At 35.9% G+C, this 27,725-nt stretch overlaps 2 protein-coding genes and 1 long non-coding RNA gene across 24 annotated transcripts in view; 2 read left to right on the forward strand and 1 right to left on the reverse strand.

The window, feature by feature from the left end:
* Positions 1-3,725, reverse strand: part of LOC127834090 (uncharacterized) — a 27,945-nt gene extending 24,220 nt beyond the window's left edge. The window contains exon 1 of the long non-coding RNA XR_008027803.1: positions 3,593-3,725. This is a non-coding gene — a long non-coding RNA (uncharacterized LOC127834090). The remainder of the gene's footprint in view (positions 1-3,592) is intronic.
* Positions 1-4,202, forward strand: part of LOC127834079 (IWS1-like protein) — an 86,998-nt gene extending 82,796 nt beyond the window's left edge. For 11 of the 22 annotated variants that reach the window (XR_008027788.1, XR_008027791.1, XR_008027792.1 and 8 more), the window contains one exon: positions 2,661-4,202. Coding sequence is in view for 9 of the 22 variants with exons in the window: in XM_052359668.1 (XP_052215628.1) it covers positions 465-594; positions 2,055-2,177 (253 nt within the window). In the remaining 13 variants the exon portion in view is untranslated. Of the gene's footprint in view, positions 1-464; positions 595-2,054; positions 2,346-2,367 lie in introns of those variants that run through there. The other 11 variants (XM_052359662.1, XM_052359663.1, XM_052359665.1 and 8 more) reach the window with 6 other exon arrangements.
* Positions 4,203-6,276: 2,074 nt separating this feature from the next.
* Positions 6,277-27,725, forward strand: part of LOC127834468 (uncharacterized) — a 58,778-nt gene continuing 37,329 nt past the window's right edge. Inside the window, exons 1-10 of the mRNA XM_052360324.1 lie at positions 6,277-6,343; positions 8,797-10,401; positions 16,058-16,141; positions 18,088-18,165; positions 18,708-18,860; positions 19,343-19,539; positions 22,303-22,556; positions 23,120-23,252; positions 26,156-26,256; positions 27,498-27,577. Of these exons, the coding sequence (XP_052216284.1) occupies positions 8,824-10,401; positions 16,058-16,141; positions 18,088-18,165; positions 18,708-18,860; positions 19,343-19,539; positions 22,303-22,556; positions 23,120-23,252; positions 26,156-26,256; positions 27,498-27,577 (2,658 nt within the window). The 5' untranslated portion in view covers positions 6,277-6,343; positions 8,797-8,823. The remainder of the gene's footprint in view (positions 6,344-8,796; positions 10,402-16,057; positions 16,142-18,087; positions 18,166-18,707; positions 18,861-19,342; positions 19,540-22,302; positions 22,557-23,119; positions 23,253-26,155; positions 26,257-27,497; positions 27,578-27,725) is intronic.

Genomic DNA, 27,725 nt, shown 5'->3' on the forward strand with positions numbered 1-27,725 from the left:
ACTGCATAGGCTAAACTGGGACAACACTTTACGCTCATGCATTAAGTCTACTTTTCCCAGCTCATTTAACAAACCCTTAACATTCCACATGTTTGAGGTTATTTGAACACAAAGTGCTCATAAGAAGGTATTAGGAGACTGTGATGCTCATCATGCATCAGTCCGTCTTTCCATGCATGTGTGAGCGTGTCCTGTGAACATTTTTTTTCGAATAACATCTCTTTAATAGCTCTGATTAATTTGACAGGGGAGTGATTCACCACCCCCTTTCAATTTTGAACTAATTTTACAATTAGTAATTTATTTAGCTTAATCTTTATACAAATGAAGAGTTAAGTTGTGCCCTGTAAGGGGTAAGGAGCATTTTCCTCCCTTGATGTGGTTCATAAATCACACCCCTGTTTGATCAAGCATGTCAGGAGTGTTCCTTGGGCAGTGGGTTAACCAGACATTGTGTGTTACAGAGCCCTGCGGCCGGGCGACCCAGGCTGGGTGTACAGAGCCCGAGTGCCAATGCCCTCAAACAAGGACTACGTGATACGGCCCAAGTGGAAGACCGAAGAGGAGGGGCAGGACGGGGAAGTGGCCAGAAAGGTAAGACAGACTTGTATGCAAAGTGTCGTCCCAGAGTCTGCATATTCTATTCAGGGATGAACCTTTCCGCCTACTCTAGATTTGGGCTAAGAAGAACCTTAATTTTAAGGTATGCCATTATAGAAGGGTCAGAATGGTGATTAGGCTAGAAAGGTAAACCACCGAGTCATGGGTTGCACTTATAAAGAGAGGAATTCTGCAGCAAGCCCTGAGAAACTGAGCTTAATGCATGTGCCTCGTACCAGAATAGCTTTTGCCATCAGCTCAGGCAGATCACATACAACACTTTCTGATTTATCATATTTTTGTGTAAAGTTAGTAATTTCTAAACGAAAATCTAGTTTGGATGGAAAGTGTTGTCCCTGATTAGCCTGTGAGGACTGCACAGTCTTATCTTAGGAAACAATTAATGCATATGCATTAAACTCAGTTTTCCCACAACAACGCTCAATTTGTGTTTAAATTTGGAAATAAATCTTTTAGAAAATACAATAGGGTTTACAAGTACAAATTTAAAGTATGCTTATTCAATAACAGTGGTGATTTTGGAAAATAAATGACCATACAAATAATTGATGAAAAAATAGTGCATGTAAAAATGAATACCAATTGTTGATTGTAAGGGGAATATTAAATGACTGTGGTGTTCAGATATGTTGTACTGCATACATGTATGATGATCCTGTGATGTTGTATTTAACTAGCTATGCTTAACATCTGAACAACAAAGTCATGTGATATTCCATTTATTATTCACCACCTTTTAATAGAACAAGAAAATATTCATAAACATAAGGATTTTATTTTCTATTGTTTCATTTACACAAAATTAAATTCATAGCTTACATTTTGAAAAGACGGGCATGAATATGTTGTATGATGTGACAGCCTATTTTGTTTATATCTAAATATAATTGATTTGTCTCAATGTGGCTTTTACTGTTACGGATATTTACTATACTAGTATAAAACATAAATTGCCTTTTTCAGCCGTTAATACAGAAACATATTTCACATTGTAAAATGCTGAATTCATTTTTATATTGTATTTTATAGTGGAAATATTCCATTATTTTAGTTAGAATATTTATTGATAGTATTAATAAATATGAAAAATTGAGGCTGAATGCATGTGTGGAAAATGTTGTCCTATAGGCTAATCAGGGACAACATTTTCTGCTTATATGAAATGTTTTGTTTAAAGGAACAAAAATCCAGTCTAGGCTAAAAATGTAATTCCTGTTTAGCCTGTGCAGACTGCACAGGCTTATTTGAGAAGACACTATGCTAATTCCCATTTTCCTAGAATTAGGCCGCCATTAATACATCAATCACAGAATACTTGTACTTGTACACTAGACCTTTTTCTCTCTCAAAGGGTTTCCTAGAAACAAAAATGTATAGGATTTTGGCATACTGCAAAGAGAAATAAAAATGAAATATTATTATGTGTTTTTCAGACTATCAAGAAAGAGCCCACTAGATATGAGAAGCAAGTGAGGAAATTTGCAGAAAAGAAGAAAAATAAGAAGAGCATGCGTGCAGTGACTATTAGCATTGAAGGTCGCAACATGACCTTGTGATTGTGTACACGTGTCAGCAAAACTTTGGTTGTACATATTACTTTATACGGCGTACCTGCATAACATGCAAAGCATTTAAGGTGCATAGTGCAACATTTAGACACTGGCATGTCCGTTTTTTGTGAATAAAAAAAATGGTGATATTGCTGCTATGTAGAGAATTCTCAGAATTGCTTATGGAACCTTTGAGGTTATCTCTGAAGCTGTGAGTGTCTGCAATATGCTCTATACAGCAAGCAAGTTGTCTGCCCTTTCATGTTTGAAAGAGAGTACTATATCATGTAATGAAAGCTGAGGCTGCTGTCTGTTTAATACGCCTTGAACAAAAGTTGTAGCAGTTTAAGAATGAAAATAAGTGCAGTGATTAAAAAAATGAGCATACAAGCGCCTTTGTAGCCAAGGGTATTTTCACAAATTGGGCAACTTTTTATAAAGAACAACTTCTTGGGACTTTTGTCACAGAGAATGGATTTGTAAATGTAGGTGAATTTACTGATATTGGATAAATACATTTCTAAAGTGTTTTAATGCAAAATGACAGTGGTAGATTGAGATGCATTTACCAGTGTTTTGAATTTGTATATTTGCTAACTGTTGTAACATAGATCTGTATATTTCTAAAAGGTTACATTTTGGCTTTGTTAGTTTTGTGTAGATGTATATGAGCCGCTTTCTTGTATTTGCCTTAAGTGTCATCTAAGATTAGCATGTGCAGTTTGCACAGGCTAAACAGGGACTACACTTTCCGTTTTAATGGAATTTAAAAAGGAAGTCTACTATAAATGATAAGAGTCTTAGCACAAAGTTTTGTACCAGATTAGCCTGTGAGGACTGCACATGCTAATCTGTGACGACACTTTACACACATGCATTAAGCCCAGTTTTACAGAACACGGCTCATATTTGCTCTGTGACCATTTGAGTTTGTTGGGTATAAGCTCTAGTTAAATATTAAAACGCCATTCATTTCATAGAGGAACACTTTAAAATCATAACTTTGGTAATAAGCAATATAAACTGGATGTTGGATGATCTACTGATTTAAATTGCAAGTCATTGTTGCTGGTTTTATGCGTTCTTTGTCGTTTTGCTTTTATCTAAATTCATATTAGGAATGTGTTTTCATGTTTGAAGCATAATAAAAAGGAGCTGGTACATAAACAAATATCTCCAAATAATGATTTGTTGAATTGATTTTGAATCAGTTTTCTGGCTAAGAACATATGTTTAAGAACATGTATTTAGCATTATGTTTTGTAAGTGTACACTATTTTTTTTTTTGGATTAAACGTGTCTTTTTGTTTAGAAAATTACCATACATTATTAACTACATGTAGCTCTATATCTGGTTTGCATTTTCAAACTTTAAAAGTTTCTGCAAAATGTTGTTACTGTACAAGTTTAGCCCCTTAAACCTCCAAACTTGGGCTCAAATCCTAGCACCACAGGATGCTCTGAGAAAATGGAGTTTAATGCATGTGTGTAAAGTGTCGTCCAAGCTAAGGGATGGCACTTTACTCTTATATTAAATTTGTCATTAAAAGGAAGTCATTTCTAAAGGAAAAAACAGCAAAGGTTTAAAGTGTAGTCCCTGAGGAGCCTGTGTGGACTGCAATGACATCTTACGCACATGCATTAAGCCCCATTTTCCCAGAGCGAGGCTCAATTTTATAAATTTCAGTTGATGTTATCCATAAACAACACTGCAATAACAAGTTTTGCAATATGTTTATGTGCTTAAAGTGTTGTTTTTTATCCCCACAAAAAAGGTATTGTTTTGTATCTGTGACATAACTAATGGTTGACATGCTTGTATTTAAATGCCATTGTTTCTGACGGACAAATCATGCATTAAATGTATGTATGAGTGTACATATTTCTATTCTATAAGTGTTCTTATTGCAAAATTTGCAAAATGGAAACTACATATATTGATTTTCAGAAATGCTATGATGTTTGTCAGAGAGGATGTTGTACCTTTCTCTTGGCATAAGTAAATTGGAACTGAATAAAATGCAAAATTCACAGTATTGTCATTCATTACCTCACCTATTCAATCAATGTTCTCTCCCATTTGTTGGCATCTGCGTTAAGTTCTTGGTAAGGTAAACATCCAACATCTCCATATCACTGTTTCTTGTACATGTATTCAATTAAATCTTCAAACATGAGTTTAACCCTTTCCCACTCAGAAGCAAAGTGAAAATGGCTATGACTGTGCAAACAGCATAACACCAGAACAACCTGCAATAACTTGCAGTCTGTTTAGATTTTATGTTGTTTGCTTCTCATCAGTATCTTAGGGTTGGAAATGAAGCCTTTAAAATTTGAATCTAGTAAGAAAGGTCTTGAATTAAATTTAACTTTCTAAGGGTGTTGAAATATGTATCTAAGTGGTAAAGGGGTACGGTCATAGCATGAGTTCACTGACTAAGTTGCATAATTCTGACCTGACATTTAGCAGTATTCTGACCCTTTTTGTTCTTCAAAAATTATCTTTAGCATTTGCATGCAACAACTCCATATCTCTTAATTTCCTACAGTTGTGTGAAAACATTCACTGACCAAGACATATAACTGTGATCACCTTTTTAGCAGGAATATGCCCTATTATGTACAAATAACATTTAAAAGATTTAGGTGCAAGATGGAATTAAGGTTATCGTTAATGAGAAACGTGCACATATCTCTTTAACAACTACAGGTATTCAAGTTAAACTTCACAACTGTCTTGAGGATCACCATGTGAGGTCCATTACTAAACATAGAAAATAATATCTTTTCAAAAACTAAAGTTTGGATGGAGGTATATAGCTGAAACTTTGAGTGAAGCAAGTGTTTGTTCAAACTTGGCTAGGGAATGCATTTGGGGGCCACACGGTTAAGGCAAGTTAAATCAACAGAATGCCAAACGAATGTTGATTTAGTCAGCACAACCGACCTGGGCGTGTTCTTTTATGTCTTTTTAAAATATTCGTCTTCACTGTGCAATTTTAGATGCGGTATCCACAACATCTGATTGCTGTATCTCACAGCATCTATGGATGTAGCCGAGGACCTCTGTGGGCGCTCATCCAGCATATATATGTTAAAGGAAATAAGTTCTAGATACATTATTAATAATTGAAACATAGAAATGTTACTTTGTTAAAATGTACCTTTAAATGATAGATGGTCTTAAATAAAAATAAATCCATAGCATACGCCAGAATCTTAAAGTTGAAAATTAATCTATCTGTCTATACTGTCGTACTCCCCTCTCGGGTATTATTGACAGGTGCGCAGTCTGAGTGTCAGATAAAAGTGTTCAAAGTGAGAAAGATAAAAGTATGATAGATTCATCATATAAGGTGAAGTTGTTTTAAGTTAAAAACTGATAAAAACATGTCTCCCGGAGTTCAAGGGGCAGAAGGGGAAAGCAGGGACTGCTTAAACCCTTCAAGATCAGGATGTAAAACTAGTGGCAGGGAGGTTATTCCACATCACAATAGCACTTGGGACAAATGAAAACTTATAATAATTTGCAGTGGTATAGATCTGTCTGTAGGAGAGGGGTGCATGTGACGAGTGAATCTGGTGAGTCGCTCGATATATGATGGTAGGGGCACAGCCACTAAACCTTGAACAATTTTGAAAAAGATGATTAATTTAGTGTCATTCCGTCTGTCGTGTAGGGTCTGCAGAGATGCAACATCGCTTATGCAATAGTGGTAAATGTTTTCAAAGATGTATGATCTTTTACAGTATGGAACCACCAAGAATCAGTTGTACGAGCATGTTCTCCCAAAAGGGCCCCCTATTCCCCTGTCATGAAGATGAGTTTGATCAGTTAAGGGGCACCACCAAAAGGATAGACTAATTTAATTGATACATTTATATTATGTGAGATTTGGGATCAGCTAGAACAAAGATGTATGTTCATTGATAGATATTGGACTGGATCCGGTAAATCAGATCCGATTTTTTATATCGCAAAAGCTAGTATAATTTACATCGATATTTTCATTATTATTTTCGTAACTATTGGTAGTTACTGGAATATGTTTTACTTTAGTTGAGTGTAGCCCATAGCCGACAACGACATTTTTCGACGACAGATTTTACCAGTTCAACTTCACCGTTGTTGGTTCGAGTCCGCTGGTGGCACATTTCCACATTGTAGTCAGGTAGTATTTGTTGAATTAAATTATTTTGGAGTTTTGATGCCTTTTTCTATAAAGTTTTTACTGGAAATGAATGATATATAACTCAGAACAATTGTTTATCGGAGTTTACATGAATGCCTTATTTGTCACTTTTAGACCACAGTCATTGCAGCATGAAACTGAAAGGGGAGTTAACAATTGACACCAGCATCAATAAGCATCTTTAATTTATATCATAGCATTTCTTTGTTGGCATTTAATGCGTTAAAAAGCACGTGAGGGTATTTCCTTGGACTAGAGCGTTAACACCATAGTTTCAGGACCCAACATAACTGGCTACAGTTGAATGACAGATAAAATTGCTTTTGTCATTATTTATATTGAGGATCGATATTTGTTGGATTTGTTTGAACATTAATTTTAATTTACGATTGGTCATAGAAAACGATAAATCCTTCACACGTGAAAATATTTCTATGATCACTAGTAAATCAATAACAATATTCAATGAAGTCCAACACTTTTTATGCCCCCGGATCGAAACATCAGGGGTATATTGTTTTTAGCCTGTCTGTCATTCATTTTATTGTGTGTGTCCCAAAACTTTAACATTGGTTAAAGTTTATTAACTTTTGCAAAATTGAAGATAGCAACTTGATATTTGGCATGCATGTGTATCTCATGGAGCTGCACATTTTTAAGGGATCTTTTCATGGTTTGGTAAATTGACAAAATTGAAAAAAGTTGTTTCAGATTCGCAAATTTTCGTTTAAGTTATGATATTTGTGAGGAAACAGTATCCTACCGTAGCCCAAATTCAACGACATCTAAATTCGACGATGTTTTATTTTTATCGGTTTAAATTTACATGGATGATTATTGTCTTGGAATCATTTCAAAGAATTACAGCCGAGTTAAAAATTATTATTTTTTGCTATATAAGTTTTTTTATTATTTGCTCAATATTGCTTTATGTATCCGTTATATCGTCGAATTTGGGTCACACCGGGATATTACTTAACATTTACCATAGTCCAATATAGCCATTATATGTATCTTTTGACGATTTGAAAACCTAAAAATTATAAAGCGTTGCAACGCGAAACGATTGAATAATTTGGAGAGTTCTGTTGTTGTCGTTTAATTTTACGAAACTACAAAGATTGCTTATATAAGGTATAAAATACTTATACTGTGTATACCCGGCGGAATAGCCGAGAGGGCTAATGCGTTTTTACTTCAGACTAACTCCAGGACTCCGGGGGTCACTGGTTTGATCCCTGGTACCGGCTACTTTTTTTCCCCTTTTTTAAATTTTATTCTTGATTTTTTACTGGAGCTTTTAAGATCCAATGTTTACATTTATCAACATAAAGCATTTAATGACAAACTTTTAAATATGCCAAAATCTGTGAAAAGGCCCCTTTAAGTGGTGAAAGGTCAAGGTCATCCTTCAAGGTCAAGGTCAAATATATAGCATCAAAGCGGCGTCAAAACTTTAACCTTGGTCATAACTTTGCAATATTGAAGATAGCAACTTTATATTTGGCATGCATGTGTATCTCATGAAGCTGCACATTTCGAGTGGTGAAAGGTAAAGGTCATCCTTCAAGGTCAAAGGTCAAATTTATGGCTTCAAAGCGGCGCAATAGGTGGCATTGTGTTTCTGACGAACACATCTCTTGTTATTTTTATTTTATGCTTACAAATTATTATTTTTGTATTTTTGCTGAAATAATTAAGTCGTAACATCATAAAAATGAAGTCATTTCACAGTTTAACAGTGATAATTATAGAAAATGATAAAGCGTGGCCAATCTTCTTATCGTAATCTTAGTTTTCAGCTTTAATTGTTCATATAATTTACTATGTAACTATGACATATATATATATATATATATATATATATATATATATATATATATATATGTATATATATATATGTATACCATTAAATATGTCTCAGCTAGGTGACTGATAGTAAATGAACATTATGCTATCAAATCGAAAAAATAGTTAAGCACGATGTCAGTATATAAATGTGTGTGTATTTGTTGGCGTGTTCATGTCCTTATAAGTTTGACATGCACAAAGGAATTTTAAGATTAGAGTTGCTCGGTCATAGGTCAAGGTCACAGTTGAAACTAGATGGGCCTGATGGGTATAGTGAAAGGAGTTGAAGAATTAAAAAGGTCGCGGTGGTGTAGTGGATGAGGTGTCCGCCTAGCGATCGGATGTTCATGGGTTCGCTCCCTATTCTGGGAGCGTTCTCATTATCTCCTCCATAGACACCAAGTACTGATTCTTCCCAGGACACGGACTTGACAGTTTCCATATCTGCCTATAATTGGCCTTCCTGTAATAGTCAGCAATTGACTGTAGGAAGTATGAAGTAGAAGAATCAGAACATTGTGAAGTTCTTTAAATGAAATATTAACAAAGATCAAAAGGGTTCATTTTATGTTTTATTTCAGTTCAACAGGACTGGACTGATTAAAACTATGGAGACTTCAACACCAGCTCCTCAGAAAGCCAACCCCACCTCTAGGGAAGGACCTGCAAGCATCAGTGTTTCACCCATATGCACTGCAGCCACTGATGTAAAGTCATATCCCCAACGTGAACGAAAACCAAAACGTCTAGGTGATGATTATGAAGATGGAATAAATATGAATAGGGAGCATAAGAAATTAGGCTCAGCTTCCAAAAAGAGAAAGAAAACATCACCTGAGTCTGCAAACACTGATGAGACAGTGGCGAAATCTAAATCTTTAGAAGACAGTTTTTGCAATAGTATTTCACATTTAAAATCAGGTAGTGAATCTGTCAGTTCTTTTCAACCTTCCAACCTGGAAGCACTAAAATATGTAGATAAAGATAAAACAAAAGATCTCAGTGAATTCCTGATTATAGACTCAAGTGATGACAGTGAGTATACATTTGAGAACAGAGAACAGTATTTGGAGCTTAAAAAAGAGGTTGAACGTGTTCGAACTACTAAAAGATTGGCTCTTGAGGTCAAACAAGGTGTAGGTAGCAAAAATAAATCCTGCAATAATGATCGCACTAATGGAGCACATTCACATGTGGGAATTGCTGAAAGTGGTATTGGGACTACAAGAGAAACAAAGTTGCTTGCTTGTGAAGACATTGCACAATCCGAAAATCAACAATTAGATACAAGTATTAGCACAGATTTGTCTCGGCGTAAAGGAAGGCGATCAGTGAAATCTGTAAATTATGCAGAACTTGATAAAGGACTAGATCTATCTGAAATGGATAAAAGCAAAGAAAACCAAACTGTGAACACTTCCAAAAAAAAATCTCGTGGAGGTAGACAGAGTAAAAAAGACTTATTGTTAACCCAGTTGAAAGATAAATATGAGGATGTTTCTTTAGGAAATGTTGAAGATAATGATACCAAATTTAATGAGAGTTCAAAAAAAGAACTGGACAATGAAAATGAAAAGGTGATTGAAATGCCTAAAAAGAGAGTAAGAAAATCAGACTGCAAGGATCTCAGTGTATCAGATGTGCTTTCAGATGATAGCAATGTAACCATAGAGACAAGTTTGGATGCAGAGTCTTTTCTGAGTAAAACAGTACAAGAAAAGGGGTTGATTGAAGAACCTGTCCAAAAGAAGAAACGGAGAAGAAAGCCTAAAAGACAGGAACAACATGAAGAATCCATAAATGAGGGTGAGTCTTTACTAAATAATACGACCAATGGCATACAAGAGGCGTTTGAAAAAACAGATAAACCTATGCAGGAAAGAAAACGAAGAAGAAAGCCTAAAAATCAGGAATCACTTGAAGCATCCATAAATGAAGGCGAGTTGTTCCTGAACAATACAATGAATGGCATACAGGAAGAGTTAGAAAAAACAGATGAACCCTTGCCGAAAAGAAAAAGAGGAAAAAAGCCAAAAAAAGATGCTGTCGTGCCTGAAGTAAATGCTTGTTTGAATCAACCCTTATCTGCTGATGGGACGGCTGGTGTTGCTGGAGAAGTAGTCAGTAAAAGAGGGCGTAAGAGAAAAGCTGTGGATTATTCCTCATTGGCTGATGAAGGTCCGGAGGTAATGTAACTATGACTTATGTTACTGATTCTTCACGACAAAATTGTCATTGTTTATTGAATCTTAAATTCGGCGATTAAAATAAAACAATTCGCAAGAAATTAGCGATTCACGAACATAATATTAACTATATATATATATGTTAAAAATGTTTAATCCTCTAAAAGATAAATAAGTATCCAGTGCTCCAGCAAGGATTTGAAAAGGGCTGGGGGTTATTTTGTCAAAAGAGCACTTCCAAGACTTTCCAAGTGCAGTTTTTTGTCAAAAGGGCACTTTAAAGTGCGCAGGCTTATCTAGAATGCTCTGTGTTGCATATAAAATTTTTAATGTTCTTAATAATTGTTAGAATATATTATTCCAATTATTATTAAACCATTCGAATAAAATGTCTACTTTGAGGAATAAATTACAATTTAATAAGAGATTTATAAATTAAGGGCAGGGTGGGGCTTTGGAAGGGCAGGTCAGGGCGCCCTTCCATTTAGGATTAGCTGTAGTCCAACTTGTTGACGCTCTCAAATATTAAGCTACTTTTAATATTGGTAATATTTGGAGCCTACAACCCGGGAGACATTCAATTAATGGTGGACATTTTTCCTTCTATGTCTATATTGTTGCGCAAGGATTTTGTGCGCAACATTCAAGCCCCAATATCAGACACTTTATATCAACAGACTGCAATAATATTTACATACCTGTGTAGATTATTCATTTTTCGATAATGTTCTGAAAAAATTATGTAATGACACTTTAAATTTTGCCTGCCTGAGCAATTTAAATCCAACCACTATTCAAATTTTCAATATCTCTCAATTTGCTCGCTGTGTAGATATAAATCGATAACACAGCCTGGATGTAAAACATCTGGTTTAAATGTGGAAGAATAAATGGCGTAAAATACAGTTTGCGTTCATCTGTTGTGGTGCAGAGCCTTACATATAGTAAGCCGATGTTATTATACTTTTCTGGATTAATTTAGCATTGTTTTTAGTTCAACTATTATATATGAAATATTGACATATTGCTTTCATATTTTGCATACTTGTTTACCATCATGACCCCAACCTATAAACAAGAGCATACAACTGTATCAAGCATTTTGACAGAATTATTGCCCCTTTTATACTTAGAATATGCATATTATTGATAAATCTATTTTAAACTTTGCATACTACTCCAAATATTTCCTATATCCTTTGACATATTGCTTTTATATTTTGCATACTTGTTTACCAACATGACCCCAACCTATAAACAAGAGCAGACTACTCTATCGAGTATTTTGTTATAATTATGGCTCCTTGTCCACTTAGAATATGCAGCAAATGTTAAAGTTTGCGTACTACCCCAAATATTTTCAATGTGCTTTGACATATTGCTTTCATATTTTGCATACTTGTTTACCATCATGACCCCAACCTATAAACAAGAAAAGACCACTGTATCAAGCATTTTGACATAATTATGGCCCCTTTTACACTTAGAATTAGATAATTGAACATTTTGCTTAAATTGCCATAACTTCTTTATTTATGATCACATTTTATTATTACTTTGACAAAACAACACTTACCTGAATACCACAATGGATTCCACCCAAACAATACCCCACGCCCCTACCCAGAATCCCTCCCCCCCAACCCCACACCCCCCAATTTTGTTTTTAAGCATCATCTAATAAATTAACACACCCCACATTATAGCCCCTCTCACCCCCTACCCCCTCAACTTTCCCCCCCCAATTTTTTGTTAACATCATCTAATAAATTACCCAACCCCACATTATACCCCCCTCTCAACCCCCCCTACCCCCAACCCCCCCCCAATTTTTTTTAACATCATCTAATAAATTACCCCACCCCACTTTATACCCCCCTCTAACCCCCCTCTACTCCCCCCTACCCCCCCCCACACACACAATTTTTTTTCTCCTTTTTTTTATTTTTGAAAGATCGTCTAATAAATGACCCCACCCCACATTATACCCTCTTTCAACCCCCCCCCCCCCAAAAAAAAAAATATTTTTTTTTTTCCTTTTTTTATTTTTGAAAGATCGTCTAATAAATTATTGAATATGAACAATTTCCCCATGATGGCTTACGTAATACTGTCAAGCACTCGAATAGTCAAGCGCGCTGTCCTCTGACAGCTCCTGTTTTTCTAAAGTGACAATTAAAAAGTTCTGAAATAAAGTACATCTTTTATCTTTATACTGTACATAAATAATATTGATACAGGTCGTATAGTATACCGTCCTATGTAACGTAGAATTTAAGTACATAAAACAACACAGACAGAGAGAGGTGCGAAAAAGACATGCATAAAAACTTGCTTAAACTTAGAAGAGTGAATAGAAACTGCACCATATCTGTTTTGAACATATGCTTATTAAATCGACAAAGATTACCATACTAGATCTAGTTAGGTAAAAGTCGGTGTTAAAAGCTCATGTTAAATAAAATTTTGCGTACACGTTACACTGTAATGCCTTCTTCTGATTGGTTCATATTTACATTAGTTTCATGACATGGCTATAGGTCAGTGATTGTTTTTCGATTTAAGCAGAAGTTTAACTGAAGAATTTATGCCTTTCTAACTTCAATTCGAAGATATTTGAGATAAAAATGGACTTCTGAACTAAAACATTATGAGTTGGTAATGTTATTTTGCAATTTTACGCAAATTGATGAAAATTTAAACTTTCTTATGTCCAACACTAAATTGGTCCTTCACCGATAAGACAATCCAAAGAATTTAGCCCATATAAAAAGTACAAATGTATCTCTAAATTCTTTGCGCATCTTATAAATAAGACTACGTCTAGCTGGAGCACTGTACCATACAGAAAGGACCTTCAATGATATAGTAGCCTTAGGGGTAATTGACAATCCAGTTATGAGCCTCATCACATCCATGCTTATTTAGCTCTTGCAACAAACAATTGCCTACCACAACCCTCTTAGTTAACACCACTTGTCTCATTTAGAAATTTTAAGCCTACAATATTGAGTGCCAATCGTGACAACGTCTTTTTACTGTTCTTAAAGCAAACGATAAGAGGTCGAAATACACAAGGTTCTGTGTTGAAATTGCATACAATAACTTCATGTAACAAAACTGACATTTAAAGGCCAAGTAGGTTACAGCTAACTTTTCATCTTTGTTTGGGCGGAAAGTGTTTGAACAAATATATGACTCATTTTACAAATGTATCATTTTGCACTTTGACATTTTTAGCTCACCTGAGCACAACGTGCTCATGGTGAACTTTTGTGATCGCCTTTTTTTCCGTCGTGCGTTGTGCATTGTCCGTTGTGCGACGTCAACATTTGCCTTGTTCACTCTCTAAAGGCCACATTTATTGTCCAATCTTCATGAAATATGGTCGGAAGATTGGTTTTTAAATGATATCTTGGATGAGTTCGAAAATGGTTACGTTTGCTTGAAAAACATGGCTGCAAAGGGGCGGGGCATTTTTCCTTATATATAGTAAAATCTTGTTAACACTCTAGATGCCACATTTATTGTCTGATCTTCATGAAACTTGGTCAGAAGATTCATCCCAATAATATCTTTGACGAGTTCGAAAATGATGCCGGTTGGTTGAAAAACATGGCCACCATAGGGGCGGGGCTATTTTCCGTATATGGCTATAGTAAAACCTTGTTAACACTCTAGAGGTCACATTTATTTTCCGATCTTCATGAAACTTGCTCAGAAGATTTGTCCCACTGATATCTTTGATGAGTTCAAAAATGGTAACCTTGAAAAACATGGCTGCCAAGGGGCAGGGCATTTTTCCTTATATGGCTATATAGGGCTATAGTAAAATCTTAGTAAAATAGTAAAAAAAACACTCTAGAGGATACATTTATTTGCCAATCTTAATGAAACTTGGTCAGAAGATTCATCCCAATATATTGGACGAGTTCGAAAATGATGCCGGTTGGTTGAAAAACATGGCCGCCAGGGGTCGGGGCATTTTTCCTTATGCGGCTATAGTAAAACCTTGTTAACACTCTAGAGGCCACATTAATTGTCCAATCTTGATGAAATATGGTCAGAAGATTTGTCTTAATGATATCTTGGATGAGTTCGAAAATGGTTACGTTTGCTTGAATAACATGGCCGTTCGCTTGAATAACATGGCCGCCAAGGGACGGGGCATTTTTCCTTATTATGGCTTTATAAGGCTATGGTAAAATCTTGTTAACACTCTAGAGGCAACATTTATAGTCCGATCTTCATGAAACTCAGTCAGAAGATTTATCCCAATAATATCTTGGACGAGTTTAAAAATGACGCCGGTTGGTTGAAAAACATGGCCACCATAGGGGCGGGGCTATTTTCCGTATATGGCTATAGTAAAACCTTGTTAACACTCTAGAGGTCACATTTATTTTCCGATCATCATGAAACTTGGTCAGAAGATTTGTCCCAATGACATCTTGGATCAGATCAAAAATGGTTTTGGTTGCTTTAAAAACATGGCCACCAGGGGCGGGGCATTTTCCTTATACATGTATGGCTATATATGGCTATAGTAAAACCTTGTTAACTTTCTAGAGGCCACATTTATTGTCCAATATTCATGAAATTTGGTCAGAAGATTGGTCTCAATGATATCTTGGATGAGTTAGAAAATAATTATGTTTGCTTGAAAAAAATGGCTTCCAAGGGGCGGGGCATTTTTCCTTATATGGCTATAGTAAAATCTTGTTAACACTCTAGAGGCCACATTTACTGTCCGATCTTCATGAAACTTGGTCAGAAGATTCATCCCGATAATATCTTGGATGAGTTCAAAAATGATGTCGGTTGGTTGAAAAATATGGCTGCCAGGGGGCGGGGCATTTTTCCTTATATGGCTATAGTAAAACCTTGTTAACACTCTAGAGGCCACATTTATTTTCCGAACTTCGTGAAACTTGGTCAGATGATTTGTCCCAATAATATCTTGTTATCTCAGGTGAGCAACTTTGAGCCTTTCAGGCCCTCTTGTTATGCAGAAGTAGAGATCTCAATGTTTTAAGCGCAACATAGTTTTTTGCCCCAGTAGGGTGGCATATATAGCAGATGAACTGTCCGTCAGTCAGCCAGTATGTCCGTCCGTCCGAAAAAAAACTTTAACGTTGCCCATAACTTTTGCAATATTGAAGATAGCAACTTGTTATTTGGCATGCATGTGTATCTCATGAAGCTGCACATTTTGAGTGGTGGAAGTTCGAGGTGAAGGTCATCCTTCATGGTCAAAGGTCAATTTTATTTTATTTTCAAAGCGGCGCAGTAGGGGGCATTGTGTTTCTGACGAACACATCTCTTGTGTATTTTACAATATTTGCTTTCCATGCTTTCCAAGAATGATGAAGATGCCTTGAAGTTTAACATGTCAGCATAATCTGTTGCAAGTTTTTTAAAGCATAAAAAGGTTTTATGAAAAATTCATGTGCATTTGAATAATAAATTGAAAGTACAATGTAGAATAAGGTGTAAAAAAAGCTTGTTTATTTTAGAGGGAACACTTATTTTGTTTTATGTGCAATATTTTTAGGGATTCATTGATTTTTTTTAAAAAAAAAGAACAAACTTCAATGTTTTCATTTATAGGACATGAAGTCATTCAAATATTACATTATTTACATTGCATTGGCAGGACCCTGAACACAACAAGAGTAAAAATGACGAGGAGTCTCAGGATCAAGAGAAAGAAAAGTCTCAGAGGTCAGGAGGACAACAGGTACTGAAAAACTATAGAAACTAGCTTTGTAATAAGTGCCAATTTGTGTTTATAAGAAGTGTGTTCTGGTTCCAGAAATATTAACATTTCTATGTCTGCTCTTTGTTTTTCCTCTGTATTCAGGGCCCAAACAATATATTTTGAGGCACTTGTCTTGTAGGAAAAATGCTGGTGATGTTTTACTCATCATAGTGTGATTATACATGTCCCATGTATATTACAAGTAGGGTTTTTGGTTATTTAATAATGGGTATCTTTTTATTTAAATGTTTAATGTGAAATTACTTTAATGCGCTTATTTTCAATTCGAACAAGATCAAGATGTGTAGTGCGCTATTGTTTTAATTTAGGCATCTATTGAAAGTTGTGTTATGAAATATAAATAGTGCTGTTGGAAGACTAGCTAATATTTAAATGCTCCTGTAACAAAAATCACTTGTCAGGACAGGCAGACTTTTCATGCCCTGATATCAAACAAATAGAAATTGATGCTGATATGTTCTCACCAGGGCTTGCATTTGATCCAGATCTCAAGGCTGTGATGGTTAGAACCATGCTTTCACATGATTTTAAAGCCATTCATTAGAAATATTGATTTTTAAACTAAATTGCGGAAAAAGGGCAGTTCAGTATCAAAACCTTTTAAATGTTTGTATATTGTCCATGACATACCGTAATTACTCTATGTTTTCGGACACTCTAAGTTTTCGGACACCCCCTTTTTTAGCAAAAATAATTATTTTTCATGACTCTTAATTTTCGGACACACGATTTTTTGTCCATTATTTATGTCTCTAAGTTTTCGGACAGAATATTTTACAGCGCTATTTTACCAAATTTCGGTCCTGTTTTCGATATCTAATGACACTTCGATCATGGGGTTTTACAACCAGATTAACATCATAAAACATGGAAGGTGCATGCCTGAGAGCAACGGACCATTACATTGCATTATTGGGTAAATAACCTTGTAAACCGGTATTAAACAATGGTTTCGCCCGATAGCATAAGCGTTATGACACTTACCAGGGGCAGTACCAATTAACGGTTCAATTATCTACCGCAATGGTCCTACACCTTCTAAGTAAAATAACTGTGACATATACTAAACGCTTCAAAGTGTGATGCACCCTATTGCAAGTTTCACGAACAATGGAAGGTGTTAGAAAACAACTATCTTAAATGAACAAACAAAGAATTCATAGTTTGCTTTTTTTGCGTTAATTAAAGGTTCATACTAGCGAGTATCAGTACGTCACATTCTCATCTTTGAACTCGTTGGTCAAAATACAACCTTGTAGTAGCTTTCTGTCAAATAAATTTAGCATTTAAAATTATTTAAAATGCAATGCAAATATATATAACTGTAATTTACACTATACGGCATGGTATTTTACAAGCGCATGCTATTACCGGTAGTCGTTGATACAATTGACGCTATTTTCGGACACTTCAATTTTCGACTCCAAGTTTTCGGACACCTGCATTTTTGTGAATATTTTTCGTATCTATGTTTTCGGACATGAAAAAAAATAATTATTTTTAAGTGTCCGAAAACAAGGAGTAATTACGGTACATTTTTATATAATAATTTTGGTGGAGTAATAAGTTTAAACTTTATTTTATTTCCTTTAAGCTTGATTGCATCGAAAGCCTTAGGCTTATATGAAACACTTACTAGTCTGTTTCCTGGGACTAGAACCAATACTTGGTGTCTATGGCGGAGTTCTGAAGAATAGTCCCACAGTGTGGATTGAAGCTAGGCAGACACCATATCCATTACGCAACAGTAACCATGGTGGAGTAATTGTTGGCTATTCTTTCAACACTGCTGAAAAAAACAGACATGAGAAAATCTTTCTGGTCTTATCCTCCTATTCATTCAAAAGAACTTTAAATTGTTCTTAGTTAGATATTTTCAGCTGAATATTATTGTCATGTTTCAGTTAATATGCAAGCACTGTGCCTTCGAATCAACATCGGTGGCAATGAGAAGTCATTATGCTATACACCATCACCTTGCGGTAAGTCCTTGTCTGTACCTGTACAAACTCAGTTAACCCTTTCAGTGCTGGAACCAAATTTTAAAGGCCTTTGCAAACAGTTTGGTTCCAGGTGAGACGCCACAGAACATGGCGTCTCATCAGGATCCAAACTGTTTGCTTTTCTGATAGTATTCTTTGAAAAAAAATCGAAGAAAATGCTAATTTTAGAAATTCAGCAGACGACCTTTTAGCAGACGACAAATGTGCCAGCATGCAAAGGGTTAATGCTTGCTACTCTTGGAATATTACAATTACTGCTCAATATAATATTAGAAATCACTTTTATTATTAATCTTAAAGTATTTGTAAGCATGCAATCAACAACATTTATTTCCCAATTTAAGTAAAATAGATGCAATATTTCCCAATCCAAAGGGACCCAGCACCATTCCAAAAATGGTGAAAAAAATACACACTGCTTTAGGAATGGTAAAAGTACTGCTCAAACAGGGAAAATTAGCATCTTTTACACAATTTTAATGACTGTAGACTTGTTTGCACCTATCTCATCATGTTATCAGTGGTCCAAGGAGAATGAGGCCGGTAGCTGCGAGAGTCGAGAAGACATACGGCAGATACTCAAGTACAGAAAGTCTCTGTCGTGCCCCAAGTGTGACAAGCAGATCAACTTTGACTTCTACTACTGGCAGCATTTGGAGTGGTGTGGACGAGAGGTATGGTTTACAGCAGCTCAAATAGGTGAAGCCATGTCATACAGAAATTTGTAAAAATATGTCTTGTTCTGTGAAAATTGGGCAAAATGCATGTGCGTAAAGTGTCGTCCCAGATTAGCCTGTGCAGCCTGCACAGGCTAATCAGGGAGGACACATTCCTCTTTAATGGTATTTTTCGTTTAAAGGAAGTCCCTTTTTACCAAAAATCTAGTTAATAGCGTAAAGTGTCGTCCCTGATTAGCATGTGCGCACTGCACAGGCTAATCTGGGACAACACTTAAGTCACGTGCATTAAGCCCAGTTTACTCAGAACATTGCTGAAATATTTTCAAATGAAGCGAAAACAGTTGGGTCTTATTTGCCACAGCTATTTATATATTTGTGGTGTCGCATCTGGATCCAAACTGTTTGCAAAGGCCTTTAAAATTTGGTTCCAGTGCTGAAAGGGTTAAAGAATTTTATTACCATGTTTGTTTTTCCAGAATGAGACATACATCTGTGAGCACTGCCAGAAAGGCAATCTGAAGGCAAAGTGGCAGGCGCTGCACATCAAGACCTGCCCTGGTCTCGTGATGAAGAACCCAGCCCCTACCAACCCTGTAGCCACAGCTGAGGACAGTAACCATAGCGATGACACACCCACTGCAGGTGGCAGAAAGAAAAGAAAGGCGTATAAGAAGTAATGTAAAAAAATTCAGCATTAAATTGCTTGGTTAAACAAAAATACTTTCGTGGACATGTATATTGGTGGTTTTCTTTTTTTTTATGCCCCCCTTCGATATATTGTTTTGCTTATGTCGGTCCGTTCGTATGTCTGTATGTCCGTCCGTCCACCAGATGGTTTCCGGATGATAACTCAAGAACGCTTAGGCCTAGGATCATGAAACTTCATAGGTACATTGATCATGACTCGCAGATGACCCCTATTGATTTTGAGGTCAAAGGTCAAGGTCACGGTGACCCGAAATAGTAAAATGGTTTCCGGATGATAACTCAAGATCGCTTATGCCTAGGATCATGAAACTTCATAGGTACATTGATCATGACTTGCAGATGACCACTATTGATTTTCAGGTCACTAGGTCAAAGAGCAAGGTCACGGTAACCCGAAATAGTAAAATGGTTTCCGGATGATAACTCAAGAACGCTTATGCCTAGGATCATGAAACTTCATAGGTACATTGATCACAACTCGCAGATGACCCCTATTGATTTTCAGGTCACTCTGTCAAAGGTCAAGGTCACGGTGACCCGAAACAGTAAAATGGTTTCTGGATGATAACTCAAGAACGCTTATGCCTAGGATCATGAAACTTCATACGTACATTGATCATGACTCGCAGATGACCCCTATTAATTTTCAGGTCACTAGGTCAAAGGTCAAGGTCACAATGACCCAAAACAGTAAAATGGTTTCCGGATGATAACTCAAGAATGCTTACACCTAGGATCATGAAAATTCATAGGTTCATTGATCATGACTGGCAGATAACCCCTATTAATTTTCAGGTCACTAGGTCAAAGGTCAAGGTCACAGTGACTCGAAACAGTAAAATGGTTTCCTGATGATAACTCAAGAATAATTAGGCCTAGGATCATGAAACTTCATAGGTACATTGATCATGACTGGCAGATGACCCCTATTGATTTTCAGGTCACTAGGTCAAGGTCAAGGTCACAGTGACAAAAAACATATTCACACAATGGCTGCCACTACAACTGACAGCCCATATGGGGGGCATGCATGTTTTACAAACAGCCCTTGTTTAAGAATAATTTGCGGTGGTCATTTTCCAATGTTTTTGTGTTAAATTAGTGTAGCTTGCTGTCAACCCACAAAATCGACAAGCATTACATTTCTACAAAAAATAATGAATTTATAGTATGATGTTTTTTCTTTATGTGTTTACAGAGCTTTTTATCAATTTAAAGCATGGATTGTTTTAGGGTGTCAAACCCTCAGACAAATCAACTCCTGCATTTTTCTGCCTCATACTGATTATTTCTCACAGATCGTTTTTACTTGCAATCATTTTCCCCCCAAAATGCCCAAATGAGTACAATTTTCCCTGAAAATGAGTACAATTTTCCCTGGAAGAAGAGTACAATATTCCCTGAAAATGAGTACAATTTTCCCTGGAAATGAGTACAATTTTCCCTGAAAATGAGTGCAATTTTCTCTTGAAAAGAGTACAATTTTCCCTGAAAATGAGTACAAATTTCCCTGGAAATTAGTTCAATTTCCCCATAAAATGAGTACACAGGGTCATATTCTGTACATATTCCTGGTTGAGCTTGACACTGTTGTGTCTGCTTTTTTTCTCAGACTTGTCATAGTTACATCCTATTCTCAATTTGTTTCGATCTTTTTTGTTTAATAATATCTAATATTATGACAACGCAAAAAATATTCCTACGTTTTTATAGTGAATTTGAAATCAATGAAATGTTATAATATATACTACTGTTACATGGGAGGCGGAAAACTACAACGGGTGAGGCATGGTCAGGGGTGATAACCCCAAAAAAGGGTTAGGGAAAGGGTTAGGATTAGGGGTCGGGTTAGGGTTAGGGTTGGGTTTAGGCTAACCCAAACCCTAACCCGACCCCTAACACTAACCCAAACCCTAACCCTAACCCTCTAAACCCCCCTTGCGCAATACCATACCATGCCTCGCCCGTTGTAGTTTTCCGCCTCCCATTGTTACATAGGTATTTGAGTAGCTTAATAACATTCAAATGGTTTTATATCCAAACATGTGATGACTTCAGAACAAAGCAGAACACAAGTCATGGATGATATCAAGTTGTCCTACTATCTAGCTTGTATTGATTAGTATACTGTCTCTTATTTTTACCTTGTTGATCACAGGGAAATATGCTTGGTGCAATACATATTATGAAGTTTTGTTGTTAAGGTTATATTAGTCTTCCTAATAAAACTGTATTTTAGACGAACCTGATATCAGGTGTTATTTTGCTGATTTTATAACCAGTATTTGTTGATATTCCCAACACAAAAGGTGAAAGAATCTTTTGTTCCCAAACCCTCTCCCAAAATTTTCAAATGATTGGTTGACATTTCAAATTTGTTGGAAAATAGAGCTGTTTAAGTTGTAATATCTAGTCTGTTTATGTTTAAGATGCTTTATGTAAGTTCAATGAATAATTTTTCAAAAGTTATACAAAACATTTTATTACTCTTTCGGTATAGGTCCATTCCCGAAATAGTGAGAACAAGCTCAGGGCTTGGTTGCTCAAAACTTTAACGGCAAGTCACACTAAAAGCAGTTTATTTTTGGATAAAGATATTTATGTGACTTGATTGTTAACTCTTTAATGTATGTGTTAATTGTAAACAAATTGCTCCAAAGATTTAGAATGTTTGATACTAACATTGCTTCATAAATTAAATTGTTAATTTGATTTGGAACTGAAACAGGGCGATGACAATTGTCCAAAACATCAGTAAGGAGATGGGGACAGAAGGTGACAGTGATGATGGATCAAACCGCAAAGATCCAGACGTGAAGCTAGATAGCGACTTTGAAGGTGATGAAGATGATGAAATTGACGATGTTGACGAGAACATCAGCAATGATGAGGATGGTGCTGCAGATGATGATGATGATAGCGAGGATGTGAATGATTTACAAGGCATTGATACAAGCGTCAATCGGCTTGGCATGAAAAGAGGTAGGTCAGAAAATTGAAGGAAATTTTACGACGTTCTCGGAAAACTTGGCTTAATGCATGTGCACCAAATGTCATCCCAGATTAGCCTGCTCATAAGGAATTTTTGTGTAAAGGAAGTCTTTAATAACAAAAATCAAGATTAGACACAAATGCACATGCTTATCTGCGACCAGTTTTTCCAGAACGAAGCTCATTTTACTGCCTCCAATAGAGTCTACCTGCATGACTTTAATGAGATTAAGTTTGAGTTTCATTCCATTCCATGGATTTTTGTCATAGTCACGGGCCTTGGACTTAACAAATGTTCTCTAGAATAACACCTTACAATAATGTTTCCCAGACTTTTTTTCCGACACATCTGCAAATATTGACATGATTTTGCAATTATAGACCTAAAACTTTGTCAGATATCAATGGACCGTCACTTTGTCATTATGTTTTCGATTGGGATATAGCTGCTTTGCCGCTTCAAAGTGCAGTAGGGGACTTTGTGGTTAACAAACACATGTCTTGTTGTTGAAATAAAGATGCAAATCATTATTGCTAACAATCTCATGTTCCAGGAATTCCATATGACTGGCAGTATCACATGATGTTCTATGATAAAACTTTGAAGCTGCAAAAGAGTCTCCATAGAAATGTGATGTTCCCAGAATGGTTGCCAAGGATAGACAGCTTCAAGTCACTCATAGACAGGTATCCATGGTGAATGTGTACAGATCAATTTCAGGGAGTTCAATATCGTCCAACAATACAACAAACTCATTTTTGTTGTTAAAAGTGATGTACCGTAATTACTCTTTGTTTTCGGACACTTAAAAAATATTTTTTTTGCGTGTCCGAAAATTTAGATTAAAAAAATGTTCAAAAATTACAGGTGTAATTAAGAGACAAAAATTAAGGTGTCTGAAAATATAATTATTTTGCAATAAATGCAATCAATCAATGTACAGTAATTTTCTTGTGATTAACTCTTCTTTTTAGCTCTACTGGCCGAAGGCCTGAAGAGCTTATGTCATGGCGTGGTTTCCGTCGTCCATCCATGCGTGCGTTAGACTTTTTCTTGTTTACGCGATAAAGTCCAATGTTTTCATCCAATTCTTTTCAAACTTGTTCAGTGTCTTTATATTAATGAGGACTCGAACCCTATCGAAAAAAGTCCAGAATTATCTCCCCTTGAATTTGAGAAAATTGTGAAATAAGGCTTGTTTACGCAATAAAGTCCACAGTTTTTAACCAGGTTTTCCGAAGGAAAAAACTGGTTATTAGATTGGCGATGTTGGCGGGCGGGCTGGCGGGCGGAACAAGCTTGTCCGGGCCATAACTTTGTCGTTCATTGTCAGATTTTAAAATCATTTGGCACATTTGTTCACCATCATTAGACGGTGTGTCGCGCGAAAGAATAACGTCGATATCTCCAAGGTCAAGGTCACCATTTGAGTGTGAAGGTAAAAAATGGCCATAAATGAGCTTGTACGGGCCATAATTTTGTCGTTCATTGCCAGATTTTAAAATCATTTGGCACATGTGTTCACCATCAGTGGATGGTGTGTTGCGCGAAAGAATTACTTCGATATCTCCAAGGTCAAGGTCACAATTTGAGTTTGAAGGTCAAAAATGGCCATAAGTTAGCTTGTCCGTGGCCATAATTTTGTCGTTCATTGTCAGATTTTAAAATCATTTGGCACATTTGTTCACCATCATTAGACAGTGTGTCGCGCGAAAGAATTACGTCAATATCTCCAAGGTCAAGGTCACAATTTGAGTTTGAAGGTCAAAAATGGCCATAAGTTAGCTTGTCCGTGGCCATAATTTTGTCGTTCATTGTCAGATTTTAAAATCATTTGGCACATTTGTTCACCATCATTAGACAGTGTGTCGCGCGAAAGAATTACGTCAATATCTCCAAGGTCAAGGTCACTATTTGAGTTTGAAGGTCAAAAAAGGCCTTAAATGAGCTGGTCCGGTCCATTACTTTGTGATTCATTGTGAGATTTTAAAATCATTTGGTGTATTTGTTCACCATCATAAGACGGTGTGTCGCGCGAAAGAATCACGTCGCTATCTCCAAGGTCAAGGTCACAATTTTAGTTTGAAGGTCTAAAAATGGCCATAAATGAGCTTGTCTTGGCCATTACTATGTCATTCATTGTGACATTTTAAAATCATTTGGCACATTTGTTCACCATTATTGGACGTCAATATCTCCAAGGTCAAGGTCGCCACAACTAAAAAAAGATTGATTTTGAAACAACTGTGTAACTATGAACAATCAGTAACAATGCACATTTTGATTTTGAGTTGTCTCTCTTTATCAGACTTTTTTTTCTAATTGAAATCAAGGTCAATTTTACACAAGGGGGTAAACAATACACATTTTGAAATGTCTCCCTTTATCAGACTTTTTCAGCTGAAAACCTGGTTTTGTGACAATTTTGTCCCTTGTTATCCAATTATTTCCTAACTTGCACAGTGTCTTTATCTAAATGATGAGTCAAACTCTATTGAAAATGAGCAATATCAGAGTTATAAGTCCAGAAATATCTCCCCTTGAATTTGATTAAAAAAAATGAAAATTCAGTTTTTTTATGTGATAAAGTCCATAATTTTCATCCAATTCTTGGTAAACTTGCAGTGTCTTTGTATCAATGAGGACTCAAACCCTTTTTTAAAAATAGCAATATCGAAGCAATAAGTCCAGAATGACTTCCCCTTGAATATGAGAAAATTTTGAAATCCCGCTTGTAAACGCAATTAATTCCACAGTTTTCATCCAATTATTTCCAAATTTACACAGTATCTTTATATCAATGAGAATTTGAACCCTATTGAATATGAGCAGTATCGAAGAAATAAGTACATGTACACAATAATCTCCCCTTGAATTTGAGAAAATTCTCCTTGTTTGCGCAATTAAATACACAGTTTCAATCTTATTCTTTCTGAACTTGCACAGTGTTTATAGCAGTAGAGCGATTCAGGCCCTCTTGTTTTACTTAAAGAAAAAATTACAGCCTCACAGCTTTGCGAATGTAATGGTCCATTGTCTCAGGCATGCACCTGCTAGGTTTTATGACTTTAATCTAGTTGTTAAAATCCATGATCGAAGTTGCACGAGATAAGCGAAAACAGGGCCGAAGTCTGTAGAATAGCGCAGTAAAATATATTGTCCGAAAATAAAGAGACATTAATTATGGACAAAAACCCAAATGTCCAAAAATTAAGAGTCACAAAAAAGAATTATTTTTGCTAGAAAAACAGGGTGTCCGAAAACTTTAGATTGCCCGAAAACTTATAATAATAACGGCAATCTAGAATAAAAACGGTAATCTTTTCTTGTTTTTTCAGGGACTTTAAAATTGCTATCTTTTTTAACAAAATGTTGACGCCACACTTGTGCAAAAATGTCATGCTTAAAATATTGCAAGATTTCTAAAAAAAATTAATAAGAAATAAATCACAAGATAAGGGCTATATTTTACAAAATAGTGAACTTTCATATAAATTCTTTTGTGTGAAGTAAGCATCTTAAGCCAGTTATTTTTTAAACAGACTTAAGTAATGTTTTGAAATTGTGGCCTGATGTATTGTATTTCCAGCGAAGCGGAACCCTACCTGCCAAAGACTAAGGCCAGTTTACAGACCTTGTCAGACACTGGTCCAAAGAGAGTGAATTTGCTGGAGGGCTGTGTCATTGATGGTTAGTCTTTCTGGCAAAAACTGGGCTTAATTCATGTGCGTCAAGTGTCAACCCATATAAGCCTGTGGGACTGCAGTCCACACAGGCTTATCAGAGACACCACTTTCGGCTCTGATGGAGATTTTGTGTAAAGGATGTTTCTTCTGAAAGAAAATCCAGTAAAGGTGGAAAGTGTCGTCCTGTTTTTTACTTTGAAATTTGGTTAAGATTACCATGCAATTTCTCCATATCACTGTATCTACCGCAGGTGTGGAATTGAAACAGAATTATGCTATCTTTTGTTCTTTAAAATTTGGTTAAAGTAAACATTAATCTTCTCTTTAATACGAACAATTAGTACATGATTTTGGTGTCATTGTCTGAGGTCCCTGACCAAGTCCTATAATCTGACCTGCAGAAGTATTCCTCTATCTGTAATTACAAATTGGTTTGTTCTTAGATATAGTTTTCTACTTAGAAATTCGTGAAGATGTTGGCGTGCGCATCCACGTTTGGGTATGGTTATTTAAGAAATAATATTTTTCTTTCATGGTTTGTTGTCGAATAACCCACAGTTAAAAGTATAGATGCTTAGGAATAAAATCGGGAGTGCGAAGCACGAGTGATTTGATAACACGCATCTATACTCCTTACGGTGGGTTATTCTCCAACAAACCATCATTGACAAATATTTTATCGATTCTAACACGATTCTGATTGATTTGTATCAAGCTTTCAGACGTGAACTATATTTTTCAATACTCCGCCCTTCTTAGTACAAAGTTCAATATTTAATGACGTCATTGAATTGTACAAACATATGATGTCGTTTTCATTCATAAATATTTTGCAAATGACGTCACTTTCATTGAGAACAACAATCGTAAAAACTAAATGATGTCACGTTTATTGCTGCTACTGAAAAGCTGACATGCTATAAATGTTTTCTTGATTACATTTCTTAACAAATAACATTCTTTGCAGGCGTGGTTATGCCATTTATCACCAAATATACAATTTGTTGTTTCATTACATTTATATACATGCTACATTTATTACATTTCTTTAAGAGCAGGTTTTAGCACTTGCATTTTACTGCAATATTTTATTTATTTATTCGGAACTATTTTCGAAACATTAAGCTCCGCCCATAATTTATTGCAGAATAACCCACACTTGATTTCCTTCTTTGTCTATAGAAAACAAGTTGCGTGCCGTGTTAGAATTTTTCATCTCAAACAAGCACCATATTTCCATTGCAGGTTACCCGACCTTGAACACAGGTCTGGATGTGTGGAGGCTAGCCTGGTGTCCCCAGCCCCCTGACAGTGGGGGGGAGCAGGTCTGTGTTTTCACCATTTTGGGAATGGGGCCGGGTCATTAGGGATTGGGAAAAATCACGTTGTTTTGACTAAAATTGGGAATATTGTGTTGTTGTTATCAATACTTAAAAATAGAGCATAAAAGTGTTTGCAGTATGATATTTACTA

The sequence above is a fragment of the Dreissena polymorpha genome, chromosome 6 (genome assembly GCF_020536995.1).
Source record: "Dreissena polymorpha isolate Duluth1 chromosome 6, UMN_Dpol_1.0, whole genome shotgun sequence".
Taxonomy (NCBI): domain Eukaryota; kingdom Metazoa; phylum Mollusca; class Bivalvia; order Myida; family Dreissenidae; genus Dreissena; species Dreissena polymorpha.